Source organism: Thamnophis elegans, chromosome 13 (genome assembly GCF_009769535.1).
Source record: "Thamnophis elegans isolate rThaEle1 chromosome 13, rThaEle1.pri, whole genome shotgun sequence".
NCBI classification, from domain to species: domain Eukaryota; kingdom Metazoa; phylum Chordata; class Lepidosauria; order Squamata; family Colubridae; genus Thamnophis; species Thamnophis elegans.
Window position 1 is genome coordinate 49,485,767 of NC_045553.1, and position 26,298 is coordinate 49,512,064.

General features: G+C 49.9%; 1 protein-coding gene across 3 annotated transcripts in view; it reads right to left on the bottom strand.

Moving 5' to 3' along the window:
* Positions 1 to 26,298, bottom strand: part of CADM1 (cell adhesion molecule 1) — a 218,959-nt gene that overhangs the window by 19,741 nt on the left and 172,920 nt on the right. For all 3 annotated transcript variants that reach the window (XM_032229617.1, XM_032229616.1, XM_032229615.1), the window contains exons 6-8: positions 18,576 to 18,675; positions 14,801 to 14,973; positions 9,919 to 9,993 (exon numbers count right to left, since the gene is read on the bottom strand). In XM_032229617.1, coding sequence (XP_032085508.1) covers positions 9,919 to 9,993; positions 14,801 to 14,973; positions 18,576 to 18,675 — 348 coding nt within the window. The remainder of the gene's footprint in view (positions 1 to 9,918; positions 9,994 to 14,800; positions 14,974 to 18,575; positions 18,676 to 26,298) is intronic.

Below are 26,298 nucleotides of genomic sequence, written 5' to 3' on the forward strand. Positions count from 1 at the left end.
GAGGGTCCACGGCCTCCGTCCCCCTCCCCAGGCGCAGGGAGGGCAGGAAGCACCCAGCGCTGCCTTCCTGCCCTTGGAAATCCAAGGCTCCAAAGGGAGGGAAGCTTTGAGCCCAGCAAACCAGGCAGAGATGATGGAGGGAGGCAGCAGAATGAGCAGGTGCCATCTTCACAGAGGGACCCCCCTCCGCTCTCCCAACGTTTCCCCATTGCTGTGGTTGGCAAAACGGAGCAGGGCCAGAAGGCTACGCCTGCTTCTTAAAAATGACAAGTCCATTTGGACACACAAACACACACACTGCTTCCCCAGAGCGGGTGTGGGTGAGCGGAAGACATTTGTGAGGGCCAGGAGGAAGGGGGCCAGATAAGTGTCTCTTGGGGTGTCAACATCACGGTCCTTCGCAAGGGGCTTCACTCTCCAGGCGCCAGCCCCCCTCCCCCCAATGCCCAACATCTGGAAAGGCCTGTATCTTTTGGGGGCTCAGAGGAGCCCCCCCCAAAGACTGCCTGGAGTTTGCTCAAAGGTTTATGCCGGAGGCTGTGCTGGCGTGGCCTGCCCAGCCTTCTGCTCTCTGAAACCCAAGTCCTAAAATGTCACAGCAGATGCCGGACGCCGGCTCTTTCGGCTGCACAAAACACTCTGGGGGGTCTTTGGCAGCATCTCTTGAGACGGCTCTCTTGTGGGTGGGGGAGCTTGTCACCCGGCACCCTCCCAATCCCCTTGGGCAGACCCAAGGACCCGCTAAGGGACCCCTCAGAGGCTTCCTGGAGTTGGCAGAGGCAATGTTGAAATGGAAAAAAAGCATGTCTTGGTGCAAAGCGCTGCAACACACAACTGAGCCTATGACAAACGGCCTCCCACTTTGGACAGCAAGGGCGGGGGGCGGGGAGGGGGGGTGGTTCTCCACAGTGGGCTTCCCAAGAGTGGGTTGACTTTCCCCCTTGGCTGAAAGTCCGGGCTCTTCCCTCCTGCAGCCCCAGGGCTTCCCAAGGCCAGGACAAACCGAACGAATACGCCTGTTCTACCCCAGGGCTGGTGGGGCAGCGCCAGGCGGCATATCATGCTTACAGGTGGAACCTTCTGATGTCTTTTACTTGGACAGGAAAGCGGCTCTTTTGCCCAACTGAAAGAGGCGCCTGGCACCAGAGGGAGGTGACTGCAATCCCCCTGCACATCGTCCAAGACTCCCTTCCACCACGGGGCCCTTCGGAAGGGTCCCAGGACATCAGCCCAGGGCAGCGCAAGCAACAGAGAAAGCCTGAGGTTGGCCCTCCGTTATCACCACGGCTCGGCCAAGAAGGCCTACCCAGGAAGGGCACCCCGAGGCTTGTGTGCAGGGGTGGGTGGGTGGGTGGGGACAAGGCAGAGGGGTTGGCCCAGCTGAGTCAGCCTGAGCCGGGCCTTCTGTTCTGCAATTGGGGGGAGGGCTCTCCGTAAGGACCCCCGCCTGCCCTCCTGGGTGGCTGCAGGCGGTGCCAACCCTGTGGGCATCGGGACCCCCGTCCGTGCGCTGGAAAAAGAGGGTCGGTTAAGGAGCACACTTCCACGCCCACAGTGCAGCTGGCTTCTCCCTTCCAGGGACAGAAATGGAACACAGAGGTTTCAAGCGGTTAAGGAGAACAAATAGTCCAAGCAACATCATGTTGGCTGCAGCTGGAATGGCAAAGTTGCGATTAGATGTCGGGGGGTGGGTGGGTGGATGAGCCACAGCGTGTGGCGGAGGTGATAAAAGGGGGCGTGGCTTCTCCGGGCAAGGCAGCCCCGCCTACAGCCTTCCTACTTTCAAGGCTGCCTTTCCCTGGCGGAAGAGGCCGAGGCGCTGAGGGAGAAACTCACATAAGGCACTTTCCAGCAACACCCAGAACCCCCCCACCCGCTCCTTCTGAAGTGCAAAGCCCACTCCCCATTTCAGCACCAAGAAAGAGTTCAAAACCCAGTTCCAGAGCCATTGCTGGGGGTGAACGGGTGGGTTTCTAACCTCCCCATCCAACTATGCGACCCCAAACACGTTTTTAAATCGGCTGTGAAGAGGAAACCGCCTCCTCCCCCTGCAACACACACACACAGAGACCTCCAGACAGCTTAGCAATATTCATGGGAAACGGTGGAGCCGAAACCTGCTTTGCGGCAGAGTTTGATCTATTCAGATGGCTTCTCTCCAACTTAGAATTGTTCACTGAATGTGACAGACTGAGGGTTTAAAAACTAATCCATAAAATTAGTCCACAGTCTCTCGCAGAATGGATTTTTAAAATGAAAATGAAAACCCAAGGACATGTTTTTTAATAAGTGCCCTAAAAGTTTGCACAGGCAAAGGCTGGCGCCTAGAAATGGGGTAGGAGGAGGCGGCCTCGAAAAACCGCCTGGCCTTCAGTCTCCCCCCCCCTCCCCGTTTTCATCCACCAGCCCCAGGACGAGGCATCGTCCGGATCCTAGAAAAGGCCCCAGGCTGATGGGGTTGGGGGCAGACTCCAGACACGGAGCCAAGTTCCCTTCTGAAGATCTGGGGCCCAAAGCCACGGGGAGATCACTGGGGCAGAACAAAATGACTTTCGGCAGAGATAACTCGGCTTACATATGAACGTGACTGAATAATTCACAATGTATGAAGCTTCATTTATCTTAACTGGGTTTCAGATCCAAGACTGCCGTATACCGTAGTTTTGTTTCGAACTGGGCAGCACCAATTCTAGGCCCCTCACCCAAGATTGGAAAATCTGGAGCCCACCCAAGTTTCTTACCCTTTTCCCCCTGAAAATAAGACCTCCTGGATAATAAGCCCAATCGGGATTTTGAGCGCTTGCTCTAAAATAAGCCCTCCCCGAAAATCTTGCAGCACAGCAGCAGCCACGAGGTGACCACGCTCTCCGCCTCTTGGACCTCAAAAATAATAAGGCCTCCCCGAAAATAAGGCCAAGCGCTTATTTCGGGGGTCAAATGAAAGTCAGGCCCTGTCTTATTTTCGAGGAAACACGGTTGAATCCGAACAGGGTGGAGCCACCTTCCTGTGATTGTACAGAGTGGCTGGAAACCTCCCTTCCCATTTCGCCTTCGTTCTGGATTACATTTCAGGGAAACGCAAGAATGGCTCAGTTCACACCAGAAGGTGAGAAGAGAGAGACGTGCGAGAGATGGAGAGAGGAAGAAGAAGAAGAAGAAGAGGGACAGAGGCCAGCAGATCTGCAGTCCAAGTGGTCAGTTTGCACGAGCCCCTGGAGACCGGATGCTTTGTGAAAAGAATCAGGATCCCTTGAGGAATTTTGTGTAGCCTGGGAAATTGTTGTTGTTGTTATTATTATTATTATTATTATTATTTGAAGCATGGCAGCGCACGGTGGGGGGGGGGGGCTGTGATTTAATGCTTCACCCTTCTCCACTCTCCTCCCAGGCTTCCTTCCCGAGCAAAACGGAGACCGTCTTGCATCAGCAAGAAACACACCGCCAAAGGGTTGTTTAATCAAAGGTCTCCTGCATAAGGACCCGTGCAATGAAGCCTGGCTCAGCTCTTTGTTTCCTCCCCCCCCGCCTCAAGTCCTAAAGTGGATGTCAGGGCCATTTGCATTTGCTGCGCTAAGCAGGGCTTCCCAAGGGGATCCAGGTGGGTTCCCTTTTGCTGACAGAGCACTGGAGGCCCCTGAAGGCGGAGGAGAGCCGCCTTAGATCCACGGGAGCATCTGGGGGTGCTGGAGAAAACCACAGGGAGGTCAGGCCAACTCGGATGCAAAACAGGGAGGGCTCAGTGCTCAGTTGTGGGCTTGGGGTGGTCCGTGCAGGCGCTGAAATGTGTGGTTTGGATGTGGGGGTCCATATGCAGAAGGTGAAGGTGGACCAAGCTGGGTTCTCCTGGGCAGGGGGAGCTTGGGAGCAGCCTACTGTGGAGAAATGAGGAGGCTGAGGGCTTCCTTGGAGAAGAACGTCGGAGGCCGAGAAGGGCTGGGAAGACCCAGAGGCCAGGGCACCAGCTGTGCAAGGAGGGTGAGGAATTTTACCCAACTCCTCCTACCAGATCTCTCCAGATTTCGTTTCAGCCATAACCGGGACGACTAAAAGGTTCTGGGTTTGGCTTCTGATGAACTATGGCTGACCCAAACTTTTGGCAGCTCTTCCCAGGGACAATTTAGTTGATTTCAGGCTGGACACAAAACCTGCCCACGTCTCAATGCAAGAAGACAAGACGTCCTTCCTGGCCGCCAGTCAAGCTCAGCGGCAGAAACTTCGCCTCTTTGGGAGGGAGGGAGGGAGGGAGAGGAGGAGGGAGGGGCCCCCAGCTCCTCCCTTTTAATGTGGTTGCAGAGAGGCTGAAAAGGTCAGGCAATCGCGAGGACCACGCTAAATTAACTTGACATTTTACCAGAGGCACAAGGAGCCAAAGAAGAGAATAAATAACTGGTGAGAACTAAATCTTTTCCCCTTCAATCTGTGAAATGGGGCTGGCGACTTCGCTCCATTGTGCACCACGCAATAACACCACTCTCTGAGAAGAGGAAGTGATGCGCCTTGTCCAGGGATCCAAGGGAGTGGGAGGAGGGGGGGGCTGGTTGACATTCGGTTATTTCCAACGTCCTAAAAAGGGGGCCACTTCCTGGTGGGAATCCAAGACATTTAACGGTAGTCCTCGGTTGACGAGCCCAACTGGGACCGGGATTTCCACTGTGGTTGTTAAGTGACTTCTATCCAATGCTACAATCACATTTTGCCAGTTTTTTTAAGTGAATCCGCCTGGTTGCCTGACCCTTTGGGATGATCACCTGGACAATGGGAGCCTGTGGATCGAAAGGGGAATCCCCAAGATCCCTCCTGCAACACACCGGCCCGTATGAAGTGCCGGAGAAAAGGCAAGGTTCAGCCTTCCGGGGGTGCAATGCATGCTAGTTCCTGCTTAGCTCCTTAGACAAGACGCCTTTTGCTTGAAGGGGAGGGGGCTGCAGGGGACGGTAAGAGCGGCAGCAGACCTCCAAGGCTTTCAGGCAAGCCTTCTTCCTAGTGACTCCTGCATATAAAATGTGGGTAATTATGCTAATTTCATTTGGAGAATGGTTTCCGTTATACAAACCTTTAGCACAGGAGAAGAAAATAGACTCCCGGAGTTTTATGCTGGCACTTAATCACCGCTGTTTGCCTGTGGAGGCTTTTAAGGCTAATGGGTGGCTTCGAGTTGCACTAAAATTCATTTCGGTAGCCATTTGACAGGAGATAATACACCCAAGCGAATTTAAGCAGGCCACCCACTCCCTGGCAGAAAAAGAGGAGGGGGCTGGCCGTTGGTCCCCTCACCTTTCCTCTGTTTGGAGAGAGAGCGCGAGAGAGAGCTGAAGTTAAATTCCAGGCGGACGATATCAAGGCTTCCGGATAAGATAAACACATACACAGCTTGTCTACTAAGACACAGCAACGCGGCAAGATCCTATCCGTCAAAAGAGGGGATTTGATGAAATTGCTCGAGTGGCAATCTCAGCTTAGCTGCGCCTCAGCGCCAGATGGTGCGTTGCAACAAGGGCGTTTTGGGGCCAAAAGGAGGATGGAAGACGATGGACAAATCCTTGAGACGGGAGCCGCGTGGGCTGAAGACTAAGGGGCCCGTTGGGAACACTCACAGGGAGAGATTTTGGGGGGGAAGGGGAGTCCCATGGCCAATTACCCATAGAAGACAGTATTTGTAGCTCAGGGTTCAACGACAAGGGTTGAACTTGGTGCTGTCTGAGCTTGGTGGATTTATTATTTTTTGCAAACTGTTTTATGAGCCAACTAGTTGGCATCATTTGCTTTCTTTTAATATGCAAATAGCTTTTGCCCTGTCAGTTGGTGGGGATGATCTCGGGGGTTCCTTAATCGCTTAATCAAGGAGCCTGCAAGAACACGGACAGGGCAAGCTGTGATATATCAACAGAGAGCAAACCCCATTCCGTCTAGCACGGAGGTTGTTACCTAATTGGGTAATGAGACAATGGCAAGAAAACAAAGGCAGCGTTTCTCAACCTTGGCGACTTTAAGTCCCGTGGACTTCAACTCCCAGAATTCCCCCAGCCAGCAGAGCTGGCTGGGGGATTCTGGGAGTTGAAGTCCACGGGACTTAAAGTCGCCAGGGTTGAGAAACACTGCACTAAGGACTCCAAACAATGAAGCTACCTGCAACCATAACTGGTAGGAGCAACTGATCTCAGGCTCTTTTGTCCACTTTGCCAGAAGAGCAGCGTTCAAGGATCAGTTCTAAATCCACGGGATTGGATTGTATTTCCCCGCCTTTCCCACTGTAGGCTCTCCAAATAGGTCTACTCAAAAGGACGCAGAGGATGGGTTCCTTCATCCAAACCCTCCCTCTGGCTGCTTGGGAACCACAGTCCCCGTTCTTCTGGAGCCTTCCAAGTTGGGAAAGGAAACTGGAGCCCAGAGCAGATCTTGGGAAAGGAATGAGTGCACCTTCAGCAGAGCAGAAGTCTCCCCGCCTGGGCAACTTTGCTGGCTGAGAGATTTTGGGAGTTAAAGTCCACACGCCGTAAAGTTGCCAAGGTTGGAGACCCCCTGCTGCAGAGGGAGGTCCATCCCTGTCTTCTAGAAAAGCATCTCACCATTCTCCCAAACGGGAGGAAGGCCTCTTCCATGCTACCTGGAGAATGCATCTCTCGGATTGACTATACTCAAAATAAATATGGGACTAAGAAATTTCAGATAGCTTATGACTAAAAAGCCAAAAAGGAAAAACAAAAAAACTAGGAATGATTTAAGTTGTTTAGAGCAAGCCTAGCAAGGAGGAGTTAAAGAGGAGTTAAAGCTCAAATGAAAGATGTTATTTATTTTTAAGTTTATTTTAGAATGTTCTTGTTAAAGATTTATACCCTGCATTGGTTCTGGGAAGCCGGGGGTGGGGGGTGGGGGAAGGTTGGGGGGTGAGGGGGAGGGAAGTAAATTTTTGTAAAAGTTTGTTTTTAAAAAAATTTCAATAAAAAAAGAAGAAGAAATATAGAGAATGCATCTCCAAAAGAGGAAAACAGGCTTCTTGACTCTGGAAGAGTGCTTTCCACCAAGGACAAATTTATGCCGAATCAATTAGCTTAAACTCACTGAATTAATCCTTTCTTCCCCCCTTGATAGCCAAACCCCTGTGGGCGCGCACACAAACAAGCCGAGCCCAGGGGAACCTGGAAGAGGAGACTAGATTCCACAAAGATGTGAAAGGTGCCCAATTCACGCCACACAAAAGGGCCTCTCCATCGCGCTTCTGGGGCTGCAGGTGACGCACAGCAGGGAGAGAAGCAGGAAAAACGAGGAGAAGGAAGACGCACAAAGAAGATTAGCGTGTCAGCAGCAATCTGGCAACAAAATTAAGCGACATAGCGGCTCAGGAGGAACCGAGCTTAAAAGATGGGGGGGGAGGCGTATCTTTATCTCACGCAGAAAGTCAGAGGGGAAAATGGAGTGAAACTAAGATCTTGCCATAGCAGAGGGCTCTCAGGTGAGGAGAAGCAAATTGAGCAGGTAGAAAAGGGGGATATCTCTCGCCTTAGAAATAGAGGAAGGGGCCCTGAAGCGCACTTGGAAAAGAGCATTTTTGTTGGGGGTCTGTAAATCCTTCTGTCAGGTCTTTTGGTTCTTTTGGACCTCTGGCCTGCCACACTTTTTATTATTCTTGTTATGCACTTTCTATGGTGGGAAAATGGGAGGAGGGATTTTAAGGAGTCACATATTATGTAGCCATAACAACATTCTTTCTAGAAAGCCAAGGTCATCCTTTGTCTCTGCACCTGGCCGGAGCTGGATGGGTGGAACAGCCAGCGTGGCAGTGGGAGATTGGACCATGGGATGGACTTGTGGGTAAGGGGGCAAGATCTTGAATTTTCAACTAGGTGGGGAAAACCAGGAAGCTTTCAGATTCGGGTTTTCCCAGATGTGCCAACATGGCTCTCTTAATAAATTGGAACTTTGAGGAATCCTTTGCCTCGGACTCTGATTTACTGTTGGATGCTATTTGGAAGCCTGACTCCTTCTACAATAGATCTTGAATCCCCCAAATGAGTCCTTCAGGAAACAGGCTGGGGTTGAGAACACCACAACTGGGAGGGCTCCTCAGATCCTGGGACAGCCAGGTCAGGACTCTGCTCTGTGACTGGGGGACACCAAAGGCTTCAGGGAGGTAGAGAGTCTGGCAATAGTAGGCTCAACGAAAAAGAGGCAGGGGCTGCCCAACCCATCTTCTCCCTAACCCCTCCTGGCCCAAGAGGCCAGAGCTGGTCTCGAGTCAAAGCTCTGCTGAGGCTGGACTTCTTCTCGTGGTGAGCAGCTGAATCCTTCTCCACCAGGTCCAACTATTCCTAATCCCAACACCCCTTTGCAAAGCCTCCGACTTTGAGATCAGCACCCCTGATTTCCTAGCCAACTCCAACCCACGATCATTATTTTCCGAAGCATTCTGAAGATTTTGCTTTCAGGAGTCAGTCGAAACGCCTGGGAGCCTCGCAGATGGTCAGCAGGAAGGAGAAAGGACCCGTCTCCTCCTGCCACTCAGGGGGCTCAAGTGAAGAGCAATGGGCCAGGTAGCCATCCGGGAAAGAGAGCGGCCAGCACATGGTGGGACACCGTGCGCCAACCTGAGGCTGTTTCCTTGGGTCGCTTTCAGGAAGAGCCCCTTGAGGCTGCAGGACTTCCCACACTCACAAGTCCTCCCAGTCATCCAATTAGCCCCCCAAGACACCCAAAGGCCCACGGCATTAATTCCAACGAAAGAAACTCTTTGACATGGTCAGAGGTGAGCATGGCGAGAGGAATGCTGACCTGATGCTCCCCCCTCCCCCTTCGTCTTGCCCTCGATCTGCTCCTTGGAGGGAGTGAAGGTCACCTGGAAGTGAGCAACCCACAGAAGAAGGTGTGAGACCCTAGGACTGGGCAACTGTGGAAATAAACAGGCCACACAGAGGAGAACCCCGCGGCATCGGCTTCCCTAAGAGCCTGGAAGGAGAAAAGTGTAACGAGGCAAAACACGTGACGGTCAACACGAGGAAAAGAAACCATGGTTAAGGCACAGGGAGAGGAAAGGTTTCGTTATTCCAGTAGAGCCAACATTTCTGAGCGTTCGCAGAGGAAAAAAGCGGAGCATGGATGTTGCAGGAGAGGGATGAGAGCCATTGTCACAGACGCACAGAAGGCCAGAGACTGCTGGGTGGAGGAAGGTGGAGGCCACGTGGGAAGAGCACCATCTCGCCTCCCCTGCTGGACTCGGCCCACAAGAGGGAGGGGAGAAGAAGAGAGACCCCTGCAACAGAAGAGCCCGGGGGGAAGGGGGAGGACGGGGACGAGGGAGGGGGGATCTGGCTACTCTCAGGTGATCAGCTGGAGCGCAGTTGGGAAAGGCAGGTACACAGCGGCCAAAGGGGGCTCAGAATGATGCCCGGGAAGGGTTCAGGGTGGGGCTTCAAGGTGCGGAGTGTGCCAGGGTGACCCAGCAGCCACCTGGGTGTGTGTCTCTGTGTGCCACGGGGCTGGCAGCTGCAGAGGCTGAGAGGTAGTTGCGCGGGAACCAAAAACCAAATTAATTGTCTTTAGGGAGGGTGAAGCCTGCGGAGTGGAGCTGGAAAGGAGAGGCCCTTCTCTGTATTTTGAAGAAAGAAAAGCAGGACCCAGGTTGAGCCACCTATAAGTACCCTAATGTTTCCAGCCACGTTTGCCTCTGTCGGGGAGGGGGACTCGGGCGTTAAAGAGCCCCTTGCCAGGCCAACATCCCAAACCCTTTCGGGTCACATGACCCAGGCGAGGGGGGTTGGGGAGAGAAACAAACAACACCAAAATAACTCAGGAATAACCGGAATTGGAAAAAAGCCTTTTCCTCTCTCTTTCACGTCCCCCCCCTCCCTCCACGCACTCCCCCCCCCCAGCCCCCCTGTCAGGGAAAGCACAGCCACACCTCTAGGCTTCGACCCGGTACTGTACCTGCGGCGATGTTGGTGGTGATGGTGATGATGGTGGAAAGTGTGGTGGTGGGAGGAGGGAGAGTTGTGGGAGGATCTAGATATAAAAAAACACATAAACAAAGAAAAAGAAAACAGAAAAAAAAGAAGCAAATTAAAAAGAAATGAGCAGAACACAAAAAAAATGGTCAACAAATCAACAAAGAAGCTGAACGGATGGATGGCGGTTAGCAGCTTGGCTCCGTCCTTCCCGTCACTGGGGGTGGGGGGGGGGGGGGAGGGTGGCCAGAGGGTGACAGACGATGCAGCTCTTGGGGTGGGTGGGATCTCACAGCCCTTACCCCCTCCCCGCCCCTCCCGCCCGGGATAGGGAGATGGGGTGGGGATGGGGGAGATGGAGAGGAGATGGAACACAAAAATTAGTTACAGATGCAAGACCGCATGGAATGCCAACCCCCCCAGAACCCACCAGAGAAACCCCCCCCCCGAGGCTGCACGCTCCCCACAGGAAAGGGGGGGGCTGTTTGCACCATTTAGAACCCCCCCATGAAAGCCTCGCTTGTTTTGGGCCTCTTCAGTTGGTGCTCTGAAAAAGAGGGGCAGAGAAAGCCCACCCCCCCCACCTCGCCCGCTGTGTTTAGCAGACCAAATATCCACACCCCCTCCTCCGCCTGCCCCTCCGTCTCCCTCTCTGCTTTCTCCGGAGCAGTTAACTCCATTCTTTCCGCCCTCCGTCAACCCATCCCAGCAGGATATAAAAGTACTTCTAAGCCGGTAATAAATAGAGAAGGGAACGAGAATGTCACGACTAAATATCAAGTTGGATGCATGGAAGATTTTAGTGAGATTTCTTTCAACGTAAAGTCAATGTCTTTGGGACTTATAAATATTCATACCCAGCCCAGGATCCGTGCATTTTTCTTCTGGTTAGTACATTTCACCCTCCGGTGGATGGAAATAAAGGGGGATTCGCCCCTTTCCCTTCCTGGCCATGAAAGGGAAGAAAAGGCCCTTTGGTCTCCAAGGTGGTGGGCCTGCAAATGCCAGCCACAATCCCTCCTAAGGGCACCCAATGCTGGCAAAGAACTGGTGGCCTCTTGACTCCCCACCGAGTTCCTCTGGACGGGAGGACAGAAGGGAGGAGGGGGAGGAGAGGCACTTGGGGGGGAGGGGGAGGTGAGGAGAGGAAGCGCCACATAGCCACATATCGCTGCCCAAATGATCAAACTGAATGTGTTAAGCACAACACGCAACTTTGAACTTGGGAAGGAATCGTCAGTAATGGAGCTTGAAACGGTTCAGAGGCTTTTGATTTCAAGTTTTATCTTAAGCATGTCAAACTTCTCATCACTGACACATCTACTCCGCTTTTATCTTCCAGAGAGCTCTTGCATTTCCTAATTAATAAATCCAAACTTGAATGATGTGTTTCACCTTTATTGTGTGCTTGGCACAACTTCTCCGGGAGAAGGGCGTCGATGTGCCCGGGATGCGGGGCTATTAAGGAAGCAACGCTTGGCTGCCCACCCCTCCCGAGATGCCTTCAGCAGGTGCCAGGCGAGAGAGAGGCCTTTTGGGCACCCAATGAAAGGACTGTTTGGCTGCCGTGTTTGATCTGACTCCAAGGCCTCTGGGACACACAACCACACAGGTGGCCCTCTTGCGTTGGCTCTTGGATCAATAAGGAGGCGCCATTTTCATCCACTTCCTCTACACCCGTAACTCCAGCTCCCACACAAATCATTTTAGAAGGTGGCCAAGATGGGGGTCTCCACAGCCACGTGGCTGCTCCAGGCCACAGCTGCTTTCCATGTAAACAGCATCTGGGTGGATTATAGTTGAGGATGAGTTTGGAAGCGGCAGCGCTGCTGCCGATTTCACTGGGATAAGTGCCAGGACCAGATTCCCTCTCTCTTCTGTGATGAAGGAGGCCAGGGAAATTTACACCCTGGGTGCGAGTTTGGGAGGTAAACACAACACTAGCTTGTTACCTCTCGTCGGCAACTGGCAGGGACCATCCTTGTTTGGTAAACAGGGTCCTCTGCTACCTTTCCGTTGCTTGGGGCCGTTGTGATCCATGGTTTGATACAGGAGATCATCAAGGAAATCATATCCTCTCGCGAGATATGGTCTCTGCCAAGGAGGATCCTTTTATGATCTTCTCCCGGAAAGGGTGTTTTGAGAAACACCATTTTCCTACTGAAATGGTAGTGAAATATGTCTATTCTAGACAGCTGATCAAGCAAGGGAAAAGGTACCAAGATGTCTCGAGGTCCAGGATCTCTGACCTCTCCATGGAAGAACAAAGTTGGCCAGCAGCCGCCAAGTTGGCTGGAGACTCTATAGAGCAGTGGTCTCCAACCTTGGCAACTTTAAGACTTGTGGACTTCAACTCCCAGAGTTCCTCAGCCAGCAAAGCTGGCTGAGGAACTCTGGGAGTTGAAGTCCACAAGTCTTAAAGTTGCCAAGGTTGGAGACCACTGCTATAGAGAACTCAATTTCCAGCCCATGGGAAAAGCCCCCATTTGGGGTGGCTGAGCTGACCTGTCGTTGTTTGGAGAAAGTAGGGATGCTGATCACCACTCAGATATGCCAAGCATGTCAGCATCTGCCCAGCTGACCCTCAACCAGGAAGGGTTCTGCTAAAAGCTAAGCCAAGTAAGAGAAGATTTGGGTTTGGCGTTCAAGCTTGACTTCTAGCCAAGGGAGACCATGTTTTAGATGCAGGAGAGCAGGCCAGGAGACTGTTCTGGAAATCCAAGCATGGCTTCATTCGATTTCCAATTCCTCTGGGATTCAACAACTGCTCTACCATTTGGCTTCCTTGGTTTTTCCAGAGGAACCACAAGAAGGGCAGCACCTGGAATGATGCCCCCGTGAGGGGCATCAACGTGGGCAGGATTATTCCATTTGTGTCTTAAAAGAAGAGGGGGCCCAACCTTATAAGGAGGGTCTCCCATCCAACCTGACCTTCCTAGCCCAACCAGAGTCTCTTGACCTTCCTAGCCCAACCAGAGTCTCTTGACCTTCCTAGCCCAACCAGAGTCTCTAGGGAGTGGGCGGCATACAAATGTCAATAAACCAAATGTCAATAAACCTAAACCAGTGCCTACTCCTGAACCCTGGATCATCCCAGGCCCTTGGTTTCATGGGGAAAGTTAGAGAACACCTGTAAACTCCATCGTACAGGAAGAAGAGGGGTGTTTTGTTTTTTAATAAGAAATGTAAAAGTTTCTCAGGGAAACCAGAGGGCGACTACGCCAAAATGCTCTCCGTTTTCCAAAACTAGCAAAGGTGTCTACCTGTCCACACCTGCAATCGGATAACTTCTCTCTCGGAGGAGGGCCTTCTCTGTGGCTGCTTCGACTCTCTGGAACCAGCTCCCCCCACGGAAATCCGGACCATACCCACCCTCATGGCCTTCAGGAAAGCTGTAAAAACTTTGGCTGTTCCGGCAGGCCTGGGGCTGTTGACCTCATTGTTGAGGTCCAGCCCCGACTAGAATGAATGTATGAGGGTGTTTGTTGTTTTTAAATTGTTTTCTTTTATCGTTATGTGTTTTTTCTTATATTTTTTGTAAGCCGCCCGGAGTCCTTCGGGATTGGGCGGCATATAAATATATTTAATAAATAAATAAATAATAAAGTGGGGACTGCACATTGCTCACCCATTTTCTATAAACACACACTTATTCTGATTAAAGGCAATAATTAATGGCGGACCCTATTTAGTCTGGGAGAGAAAAGGGTTTGCAACTGGTTGACCAATGGAAGCTTTCTACTGTCCCTTAAGAGGAACACTTGGCTCCTTGGCTTGGAGCACGGAGGAAACTTCAGTCGGAACCCCTACAAAGGTGACTCCTTGCAGGGAGTACCCCAGGGGGGCAGGGCAGGCATGGGGAGGGAAGCGTTCAAAGGGGGAAAGAGGAAGGATGCTTGTAATGTCTCCACTCCATTACCTAAGCCTTCACATTTTCTGCTGAGCTGGTCAACTAATTCCCTGAGTTTCCACCGTGATATTTCACTGAAGCCGCTGCCATTCGGAGCTGCGGGGGCTGTTTTCGTTTGGGGGCTTCGGAGTCAATCTGCTCTCTCTCTCTCACCGAGCGGCCGGCTGCCGTGGCCTTTAACCCACCGGACTCTCCATGGGGTTGAACCCATTTGCAAGCAGATCCAGGGCTCTGCCCAGAGGCCGGAGTTTATTGCTGTTGATGCCCGGTCAAAGGAAAGGAAATAGTCTACAGCCAGGCTGGGGAATTCTGGGAGTTGAAGTCCACAAGTCTTAAAGTTCCCAAGTTTGGACAGCCCTGGCCTAGCGGCACACGGCAGCCAGTAGGGCAGTTTCCAGAGAGCTTTTGGCTGCGCAAGATTGACCGGATGGCGCTGCCTTCCCCTAGATTGTGCCCCGGTGGCCTTCTTGGCTGATGCCCCGAGGAGCAGCAGTTGGAACATTAAAAGAAAAATCCCCCCCTCCCGATTTCCTCCACAGTTTACGCAACGCAAATGAAGTATGTTTGGAGACGCGGCTGAACTTGCCCTGCCAGACGGGATGGAGCGTTTTCCACCTCCAGCCCCAGCATTTTCCCTTCTTGGTTTGGGGCGGCTACTTCCACTAACAGAACCCTCAGGGCAGGACCGGTCTACTCGGTGCAAGGAGAGGGTGGCCCCCGGAGTCAGGAAGGAAGGAAGGAGGGAAGGAAGGAGGGAAGGAAGGAGGGAAGGAAGGAGGGAAGGAAGGAGCTAACCAGCTTCGTTCCAGTTACGCTTTCTTTACAGGATGCTCATGCTGGGCCTGGGTCCGAGGAAGGCAGCTGACCCCAGCCAAAACCGCGCCCCCTCCCCAAAGACCTCGAGAGCAATTGGGCATCAAGGCATCTGGAAGAAAGGCGTGCTGGTCTCACGTACCGTATACATAAAGCGTGTAATCAGAATAAGCCGTCCCCACTTGGTTGGAAGCCTCACAACGGTATGTGCCGTTATCGCTTTTGTTTAGGCTGTCAATGTGGAGGTTTGACCCTGACACCAAAACGTGCTGGGGCATCTCATCGTCGACTCTTAACCACGTCACATCAACAGGCCTGAGAAGGAGACCCAAAGAAGAACATCGTGAAAGAGCTTCCCAGGCCAGGCGGCTCCCCCATCCCTGCAAGCATAAAACTCCAGCCCCAATGAGTCTGTCTGAGAAAGAAAGAAAGAAGGAAAGAAAGAAAGAAGAGGAAAGGGAAGAAAGAGAGAGAGAAAGAAAGAGAGAAAGAGAAAGAAAGAAAAGGAAAGAGGAAAGGAAGGGAGGGAAGAGAAAGAGAGAAAGAGAAAGAGAGAAAGGGAGAGAAAAAGAAAGAGAGAGAGAAGAGAAATGGGAGGGAAGAGAGAGAGAAAGAGAGAGAGAAGAGGAAAGAGAGGGAGGGGAGAGAGAGAGAGAAAGAAAGAAAAAAAGAAAGAGAGAGAATAGAAGGGGAAAGAGGAAAGGGAGTGTGGGTGGCTAAAGAGAAATAGAGAGAAAGAAAGGAAGGAAGGAAGGAGAGAGAGAGAAAGAAAGAGAAAGAAAGAAGCAGAGAAAGAAAGAAAGAAAGAAAGAAAGAAAGAAAGAAGAGGAAAGGGAAGAAAGAGAGAGAAAGAAAGAGAGAAAGAGAAAGAAAGAAAGAAAAGGAAAGAGGAAAGGAAGGGAGGGAAGAGAAAGAGAAAGAAAGAGAGAAGAGAAATGGGAGGGGAGAGAGAAAGAGAGAGAGAGAAGAGGAAAGAGAGGGAGGGGAGAGAGAGAGAGAAAGAAAGAAAGAAAGAGAGAGAGAGAGAGGGGAGAGAAGGGGAAAGGGGAAAGGGAGGGTGGGTGGGTGGCTAAAGAGAAATAGAGAAGGAAGGAGAGAGAGAGAAAGAAAGAAAGATAAAGAAAGAAAGAGAAAGAAAGAAAGAGAGAAAGAGAGAAAGAAAGAAAGAAAGAAAGAGAAATAGAGAAAGAAAGGGAGCAGAGAGAGAGCTGGGTGGTGAAAACTGTCTCCGCACCGAGGAATCAGCTAATCATAAACAGAAAAGCATCCTTGGGTGAGGGGTGAGGGGTGTGGGGGGGTTGAAATGATTTCCCCATCCCTGATCTGTCCAAGCCAGCAGCTGAGCGTTTCCTTTCAAGTCAGACATAACCCAACCACTACATAAATCAGTGGTAAATCTTATGGCTTTCTGAATTACTCTGGGCACCTGGAATGTAATTGCCAAGATAGCAATCTGTTTCTCTCTCATTCCTTCATAGGAAGAGTAAACATTAATGTTAAGCCACAATGTCTGATGGGTTCCACACAATGAATAAATTAGAATATATCACAGAGGACAGGAAAGACAACACCGCAAAATACAACACTCAGAAGCAAAAGCCGGAAACATGCGACCAAGCCGAGCCAACGGGAGGGGGAAAGAAAAGAAAAGAAAGAAAAAAAGAAAGAGAGAGAGAGGGAGAGAGAGACGAAGCCAAAAAACTTTACCTAGCGAAATGGGTCTCTTCTGTCCAATGCAAGAGAACTGCACCACTGAACAGAATTGCTCTCTCAGCTTTAGATTGGAAGGCAGGGTGTGTGTGTGTGTGTGTGTGTGTGTGTGTGTGTGTGACCTCTAACTGAATTGGCCCAACCGGGGGGACGTATCGATTGGAGCAGGGAGTTTCTTAACCTTGGCACCTTTGAGATGTGCCGAATTCCAGTCCAGACAACTTAAAGGTGCGAAGGGTGAGAAAGACTGGATTAGCCTTTATCTCTGGTTCTGCTTAATTCATTGGAGAGGCTGAAAAAGGGGAAGGAGGCTGGGATGCAAAAGCTGTGAGTTGCAAAGACTTAATAGTAAGTCAAACCCAGCCTACAAAGGACCCTTTTCCTTGCTCGGAATCTTTGTCGTTTCTTCTGCACTAATGCTCTGCGAAAAGATTTCACCACCACGCCTGCTCAGAAATGGCTCTTAAGAGCCTGCGTATAAAAAGCTACTCCAAAAAAAAAACCCCGGCTATAATGCTTCCATTTTTTGCAACAGCTTATTAGCACTTTCCATTTAGGGATTTGGGGGCTTAGGGAAATGAAAACCTGGCAAATATGAAGTACTTAGCCTGGGTGAGAAGGGATCTTTCTCTCCTGTAATTCCATCCCTGCCATGTTCAACTAGGAGGCACCTCCCAGGCCTTCCACTGAGTTCCCCTCTGCAGCCCAACAGAGGTCCAGGGTCTTCTGGTGATATCTTCTCTTTCTGGAGACATGTAGTCACCTCCTCTGCTCTAGAATGACTGAAGGTCACCATGTAGTCACCTTCTCTGCTCTAGAATGACTGAAGTCCATCTCCTCTGCTCTAGAATGACTGAAGGCCACCATCTCTGCTCTACAATGACTGAAGTCCATCTCCTCTGCTCTACAATGACTGAAGTCCATCTCCTCTGCTCTAGAATGACTGAAGGTCACCATGTAGTCACCTCCTCTGCTCTAGAATGACTGAAGGTCACCATGTAGTCACCTTCTCTGCTCTAGAATGACTGAAGGCCACCATCTCTGCTCTAGAATGACTGAAGTCCATCTCCTCTGCTCTAGAATGACTGAAGGCCACCATCTCTGCTCTAGAATGACTGACGTCCATCTCCTCTGCTCTAGAATGACTGAAGGTCACCATGTAATCACCTTCTCTGCTCTAGAATGACTGAAGGCCACCATCTCTGCTCTAGAATGACTGAAGGCCACCATCTCTGCTCTAGAATGACTGGAGGCCACCATCTCTGCTCTAGAATGACTGATGTCCATCTCCTCTGCTCTAGAATGACTGAAGGTCACCATGTAATCACCTTCTCTGCTCTAGAATGACTGAAGGTCACCATGTAGTCACCTCCTCTGCTCTAGAATGACTGAAGGCCACCATCTCTGCTCTACAATGACTGAAGTCCATCTCCTCTGCTCTAGAATGACTGAAGGTCACCATGTAGTCACCTCCTCTGTTCTAGAATGACTGAAGATCACTATCTCTGCCTAGAATGACTGAAGTCCATCTCCTCTGCTCTAGAATGACTGAAGGTCACCATGTAGTCACCTCCTCTGCTCTAGAATGACTGAAGATCACTATCTCTGCTCTAGAATGACTGAAGTCCATCTCCTCTGCTCTAGAATGACTGAAGGTCACTATGTAGTCACCTCCTCTGCTCTAGAATGACTGGAGGCCACCATCTCTGCTCTAGAATGACTGAAGGCCACCATCTCTGCTTTAGAATGACTGAAGTCCATCTCCTCTGCTCTAGAATGACTGAAGGTCACCATGTAATCACCTTCTCTGCTCTAGAATGACTGAAGGCCACCATCTCTGCTCTAGAATGACTGACATCCATCTCCTCTGCTCTAGAATGACTGAAGGCCACCATGTAATCACCTTCTCTGCTCTAGAATGACTGAAGGTCACTATCTCTGCTCTAGAATGACTGGAGGCCACCAATTCCTTCAGTCAGGAGGGTTGATGGCAGCTTCTTCCGCAGAGGCCATCTTGGTGCCTCCACTGCCTGATGGCCACAAAGACCAGGACGAGGAGCGGGACAGAGAAGGTGCCGAGAGACGCAGGGGGTTGGAGAAGGGGAGAGCCGCCACAGGGTGGCGGGCCAGAAAGGAGGTTTTGCCACACAGCAAAGAGGCCCTGTCCTGTCGCAGCAAGCCAACCCCCGCGTGAGAGGCTCACTTACTCTGGTTTCCCTTTGACTTGGCAGAGGAGTTCGAGCAGGTCTCCTTCCCTTGTGAGCGGCTGCGGAGGAGAATTCTGCAAAACTTGTACTTCAGGCTTATCTGCACATCAAAGACACAACACAGACAATGAAAAAGAGAGGAAAAAAAATAGGAATGAATGAACGAATGAATGGATGAGTCACCCCATTACAAAAAGACTCCAAGCAAATGGCTCATTTGGTTAATTCTTTTAAAAAAATAAATAAATTAAGGACAGGTCCTGCAGAAGAAAAGCGGTCGAGGGCTTCCCCGGCGGTTGTACCTTTTCATCTGTCAATTATCCTGGCGTTTCCCCCAAAATTAAGTTGACTAATAGCGCTCCAAACCCAACGTGTTGATAAGAAAACTGGACGCCACGGCGGCGGCTCCCCCTGGTTATCGCAAAAAGAAATTCTGTTAAATTGAAGTTTATCTCTGAACTCGTTCGAGCTCACGGAAACTCATTTGCCTTCACGCTGTGGTGAAACGGCAGATTTGCGGTGCTCAGAATTGATACCTTTTATCATGCATCATATTTTATGGGCTGGCAATCCTTTGTGCGGTGGCAAATTAATAGGCCGGGCTCTTACGGGAGCATCGGACGGGGAGGTGCAGGCTGAGCTAAGCACCGGTTTCTGCAAGGAGATTCGCAAATCCCCCCCCCCCAAAAAAGCCGCCAGGGGGATGGAAGCCTTTCACTCCCAGGGGCAGAATTTGGGGGTCCTTTGGAAAGACCCTGCAGGAGAAGAGCAGTTAAGGAGGAGGTTGCCCTAAACCACAACCGTGGCACAGACACAATACCCAACGTCACCAGGAGACCTTCAGAGCGAGGGCCATCTCTTCCTTGCCACGGATATTTTGGGGGAGACAAGAGTGGCCAAACCAGTAGGAGGAGTCAAGCAGGGAACCAGTCTAGAATCCTCGTGTGGGCACAAAAGGGTAACTGACTCCTCTTGAATGGCACTGAACCTTATCTAGCGTGGCCCAGGTGCAGACCACACACCTGGAGAAGATTCTTGCGTTTATAGGCATGAGCAATAAAGTAGCTAATTGAACTCTTTACGTGTGGATCTGGTTGTTCCCACCTGACACGTTAAATCAGCAGCGCCTGTGGTAATTTTAGGAATGGCCAATAATAAAGAAACATGTTAGATTCTGGTTATTCCTCCCTCACCCCCCCTTTCCAAATGAATCCTGGGATAGAAGCCAGGTTAGGAATAGACATGTATGGATTAAAAGACAAACACAAGACATTCACAATTAAATGCAAAACACTTTTAGCAACCACGTTTTCTGTCCTGGTGAGAGTGTCAGTGAAGTTGGATCCCTTTGCAAAACCTAAAGGCGGAGAGTTGGAGCAGATCCCGGCCCTTAATTGATCAGATAAGGAATCCTCCGCTCAATCCTCACAACGAGAGGATGATGCAAAGGAACACTGTAAGTAACAGTCAACACCACGAGTGAGTTATAACCAGGTGTAAGGTTTCCAATTATCCTATAAGAAAATAGCTTAATAAGGTGTCTTAGGCATCACAGTTTGCAAATTCTACAGTATGACACACACAAGATTGAAAAAAAGCTGGAGGAGAGGAGAACGTGCTACACCTTAAAAGAGTCACAAATTTATTACCGCATCAACATCTCATGCCACAAAACTCATTTTCTCTGTAACAGACTCACACTGCCTCCCCCTTCCCCCCCCCCCCCCCCGGTCAGTGGTTATAATTTGAAAACGCTATTATGGAATTGACGGTATAGTTTAAGATAGATAAAGGTAAAAGGTAAGACAACGGTAATGCAAAGCGGACACTCAACGCACACATGGAACAGTACAACACAGCCCACAGCTTTTCCAGAAGCAAGTGGGGGGGGCTGCTCTTTTGACACTATTGGAGGGCAAGTGTTGGGCTCCACTGATGCAACTACACAAAGTTGTAGAACAATCTCCGGGTCAGAATGAGAGATGAGGAAAGTATTTCAGCCTCTCATCATAATTTCACCCAGGTCTGAAATTCTGAAATTCCCGTCTGCCTCCCCACCTTTCCACCTCCTCCCACCAGCCACCATTGCAAGTCACACACACACACAAAAGTCTTGGAAAGAGCCAGGATTAGCTCTGCAATACCCAAGAACCTCCCGACTCTGTTCTCTTCAAGGAAAGTAGGCTTGGATCCACTTGGATGGAGAAAGAAAGTCAAATGTTTAAGGAAGGCCGGAAACTGAAGGAGGAAGAAAGCAAATTGGAGTAAGTGACTCTTTAGACATTTGTGGGGGGGGGGGGGGAAATGAAGGGAATCAATTAAATAAAAATCAGCCAGGACAGAGTTTCACAGGTAAGAAAAGAAAACGGAGGGAGATCCACGCTGGTTTAATAAGCAATCAGTTCTTCCTCAAAAACAAAAGACGGAGGAGGAAACCAGAGTGAAATCGGGAATGAAAGGCACCAGGAGGAGGAGAGGAACAGGGTCTTAAACTGCACATGAAAAGGAGGAACCGGCAACCGGCAAAGGAGAAGAGAATAAAACAAAACAGAGAGGCAGGATTATTGTTGCACACACGGAGTATCTAGAGACAAGGGTTTGAAAGGGGGAAACACTGGATAAAGCAATTTTAACAGACTCACAAGGATGAAATAAGGGGAGAGAGGCCAACGTAGACAGAATCAAGGGGAACAGTATAGTTTGGCATAGCTGATTAACAAGGAAAATGGGTCAAGATGCCATCAATAATGAAAAATGAAGAGCAAAAGTATAATTTAAACAGGAGTATTATTGTTGTGTTGACTGACATTGGGCTGTCATTAACCACTCGGCGTCTGTGGATAACAGCAAGTATAAATTTAGTAAACCTAATAAATCAATAGTTTTGATTTTGAGATTAAAACCACACACATTCTACATAATAGGAAGAGCAGGAGGGGAAGCATCCGGGAGGGAAGGGGGGGGCAGGATATCCTGTCCCTGAAAGGTTTTTTTCTTTTACAAAAATGTGAGATCAAAAGCAACAAAATCAATTGTTTTTTAAAGGACCTAGATCAAAGATAGTAAAGATTAAGCCATCCTCCTCATCCTCCTGGAATAACAGAATTCTTAGCATGAAAAGGAATCAGAAACGGAAGAATCTCCCAGCAGGAAAGGAGGCCCACCGAGGAACTCAGAGCTGTAAAAAAAATAGGGGGGGGGGGTTTCATGAAAAGCACTGGAAGTGGAGGCCACAGCAAGCAAAACTGAGCACCAGTGCAATCTTTTCATAAGAGAAAATCAGTTTTAATAATAACATGTCACAGAATGAAAGAACTGCAGCGTTAGAAAAGATTTCAAGGATCCTCTGGTCCAAATCTCTGCAACATGGAAGAAAACACGTCAACCATCCGTGGCGTCCAACCTCTTCTGAAAAGCCTCCAGAGATGGAGAACCCAAAACCTCCGTAGAGAGAGAGAGACAGTTCAATTATTGCACAGTCCTTACCGACAAAACATTTTCATTGTAGTTACATGAAACCCAGAGGTAGTTGTAATTTCCGCTCGTCATTTCTGGTCTTACTTTTGTATCCATGGGAAATAAGTCCTCCCTCTCTTTCCCTTTGGCCTCCTCGTGCGCATCTGCACCCCTGAGGCCTCTCTCCTCCAGACCGAACATCTGAAGGGCCTCCAGCCTTCCTGGCAGGCCACGTCCTCCGGTCCTTGATTGCTTTTAGCCAGTCAGGCGTGAATCCATATTATTGCTGCGCCATCCAAACCAGACTTTAACAGCTTGTCAATGAGAATGTCATGTGGAAAGTTTGCTGATATGGAGGTAGATTATCCTACTGCCTTCCCCTTTTCCAATAAAGGCGCTCCCTTGTCAAAGGAGGAGACAAGATTTGTCTCACATGACCTGCTTTTCACAAAGCCTTGCTGACTCTCAGCAATAATGGCATTATCTTCAAGATGCTTACAAATGGCCTGCTTTATTATTTGCGTTAACATCTTTCTAGGTATTGATGTTAAGTTCACTGGCTGATAATTACAGGATTTTCTCTCTTTCTGGAAGAGGGGGTTGCGCTGGCTCTTCTCCAGCTGTCTGGAGCATCCCAATTCTCCAGGTTTCCATACAGTTTAACAGACAGGCGTCCTAAGAGCCCCTCGGTATTCTGGGGTATATTTCAACAGGGATTGGAGCAGTGGTGAAACTCTTTTTAAACTACTGGTTCTGTGGGTGTGGCAGGGGAAGGATACTGCAAAATCCCCATTCCCTCCCCACTCCTGGGGCCAGGCAGAGGTGATATTTGCCAGTTCTCCGAACTACTCGAATTTCCCACTACCAGTTCTCCAGAACCTGTCGGAACCTGCTGAATTTCAGCCCTGGCTTGGAGGAATAAACATTGACCTACTCAAAAAGATCAGGATGATCCCATGTCTTTGGACCTCTAGCCGTTTCTGATCAAATGCACGGCACTGCACCTTCCCCTGGGACTGGGGTGCTCCAAGAGGAGCTTTGCTCATGTGGGCTCCCTTGTAGTTGGGACATGGAACAAGTCCAATAGCTAGAAGGTCTCTCCCCATCTAGAAAATCAGCTTCCCACAATGTCGGAACTTCTGTCCCCACCCACAGACGATCGCTTGACGTCGCTTGGTCTTTCCAAGTAGTCTTCAAAGATTTAACCTGTTTCCCTTGTCAGGGTCTGAGAAGAAGACGGCTGTTTTCAGAGGGATGGAAATGACACATCTAAGGACCTTCACCAGGAAGCAGAACAACCCCAAATGAGATGCTCCCGCAACTGGAAACATTCAGGAGAACATCCAAGGCCAAATACGAGCAGATGGCATGTTTTACAACTCAAGCGATACCCCGCACAGAAGGTCAATGCACGTCCTCTGAAATCAGGGAGAAGACGGCTGCGTTTATGTCCCAGGGACCTCTGGAAATTCAGCAAACCTACCTTTCTGGGCTCCAAAGGCCGCGTGTTTGCATCTAGAGACTGTGTCCAATATTTTCTTCTCTGCAACACTCAGAGGTTACGATACACAGTCACTTAGCAACGATCAATCGGGTTGAAGAAGACATTTGGCTGATCCCGCTACTTGTGAAATCCCTCCTACCTTGAGGGCAGAAGCCACAACCCTTGCGTAAGGCATGGCACTTCCAGCCCTCGTGGGGGGCAAACCCAGAGCTGCAAATCATGGAAGAGAGGAGGCAGGAAACGGTGGGCCAGAGAAGAGACCCAAGCAGGGCAGCTGGACCTCAGCCAGACCAAAGGACTCAATGATGGGGAGGGGACCTTAGAGCCACTTCAGGCACAGAAATGCTTTTGGGGCAGACTTGAGCCCATCATCCCTTGAAGGATGCTGGGGAGTAGCGAAGGCCACGGAAGACAGAAAAACAAAGCAAATAGTTCGGCATTATTCAGAGAGTTCAGATAAAAATTGGATCCTCTTCCCTCCCAGGCAGAAATCTGTACCGATTCCCTTATTCCCTCACAAAGTAATAGATATTTCAGTCTGGAGATTAGGCCAGGATTTGCTAAATAACCTTCAAAATGCATTCTCTTCTTTGCTCTTGGGGGAAAAAACCCGGCCGGCTTCTTGTTAAATTAGCTGGTTAAAGACTTCAAACCCTTCGGCATTTGCCACCAAGCACAAGTTGCCTCCGTGCCAGGAGGAGAAAGTCCTCCAATCAGAGGGCGAGACACCCTCAAGGACCAAGGCAATGTCCATCTTAGTATCAAGGAGGGTAGGGGAAACAGTCCCCCCCGCCCCATTTTATTCCAATTAATGTGGCTTTTAAGTCCTTCTAAGATCCCAGGCCTTTGGGCTCAGGATCGGGTGCCTCCCCCTCCCCCCCAATTGCCCCCTTGCCAGGCGTGGGAGCCCTGCACTCCTCCTGCCTTCGCTCTCCTCCAAACTCCTCTGAGAAAGGCTTATTAATGATCTCGCAAACGATCACCCAACTGGGAAATATCACGAACAAGGGAGGCTAATGCTCCAGAAAATCAAATACGGGTACAGTCAGCTGACTGGGGGCCTTTCATATTTACACTAACACTACTACTAATGTAGGAGCCCCTTTAAATCAGATATTCTGAAAGGGTCAACACCTCGCCGAACAAAACAGCTCATTTATTTATGTTCAGAAATCTCCAGATGATAAATTATATTGAAGTTAATCACTTCACTGCATAGTGGTGCAATTAATATCTGCACTCACCAGAAGCAGGCAGATTAATAGAAACACGAGGTGCCTACATTGGTTGGCATCTTCCTTTCTTTGTTAGACATAATTGGGCACCGGGTATTCTCTTGGTATAAACAACAAACAGGGGTTACAGCGCTTTCCCTGGGTGTATGTTTTCATAAGCATACAAGGAGGCATGGCAAATATCCGGGTTCTATTAATTATGATTCTCTTCTGCGCTCGCTTCTCCTCCTGTAGCTTTAAGGCTCCGCTGCCTCCCCCTCAACACGGCTTCACCCAAGGAGAGAAAACCCAGGAGAGACCCCGGCACACCAAACACAGGCAGAAAGGCAGCCCCTCCCTCCTCTTGGCTTCTTTAGCACCTTAATGATGCCTTCATCTGCCTTAAGGCCCCATTTCTGTTTTTAGAAGGGAATTGGCACACCGTCCCCTCCTCGACTGTGAATGTACAGGAGTCAACCAATGCAGACAGATGCCCCTCGAATGGCCCACGGTCAGGCTATAAACCCCAAGCAAGATTCTCAAATCTTCTTTTTCCAGACATATTGAAAGGGGGAAGGAATCGATCTACCTTTGCAACTGGAGGGTTGTGCTTCAAAACCCCCAATTTATCTCTCCATTTTTATTGTGGGCATTTCTTGATTCTCTTGGCAACCTCTCTTTGGGGATATGGCTTTCAGGGAGCTACCAGGTAGAGCTACCTAGTCAAGAACCGAAAGCTCTCTGCACTTACAATACTTGGCAACTCGCCATCCTCTTTCTCAACTTCTGAAAAACCCCTTATCTCTACCTTGGGTGAACTCGGCAGAAGGATGGCTTGGCTGGGGACAGCTGTCAAGTCAGCCCTGCCACACAGTAATTTTACCCCTGAATGTATTAATGAAATACTCTGACGGGTGTTAAAGCGAGAATAGAGATTCTGCCCCTCAATGTGTAAGTCAAGCAGGATATCCATACAATGAATGGTTGCAGGATCTGGGCTTGGCTAGTCAAGTAAAGAGAAGGACCAGGGGAGACATGATAGCAGTCTTTCAATATTTGTCACAGAGAGGAAGGGGTCAAGCTATTCTCCAACGCTCCCGAAGGCCAGGCAAGGAAGAATGGATGGAAACTGAACAAAGAGATTCAACCTGGGAATAAGGAGAAATTTTCTGACAGTGAGAACAATCAATCCGTGGATCAGAAGTTACATTCAGAAGTTGGGGGAGCTTCATCCCTGGAGGCTTTCAAGAAGAGACTGGACTGTTATCTGTCAGAAATGGTGTAGAGTCTCCTGCTTGGGCGTGGGGTTGGACTAAATGACCCTACTAGGGTTGGGGCTCATATTTAGTTTTAGTTCTCCCACTCTAATCTTTTTAGTTCTTCCACTTTAATCCTTTCCTTTGACAGGCCAAACTCCTCATCCAGAGGTCCTGCATGATGATTTTTTTTTTGAATTTCTAAAGCAGTAAGGTTACTTCCAATGAAGCCACGCATGGCTTAGACCCAACTCTTGGAAATGCTATCGTATAAAAAAGGCTCTGCCAGATGT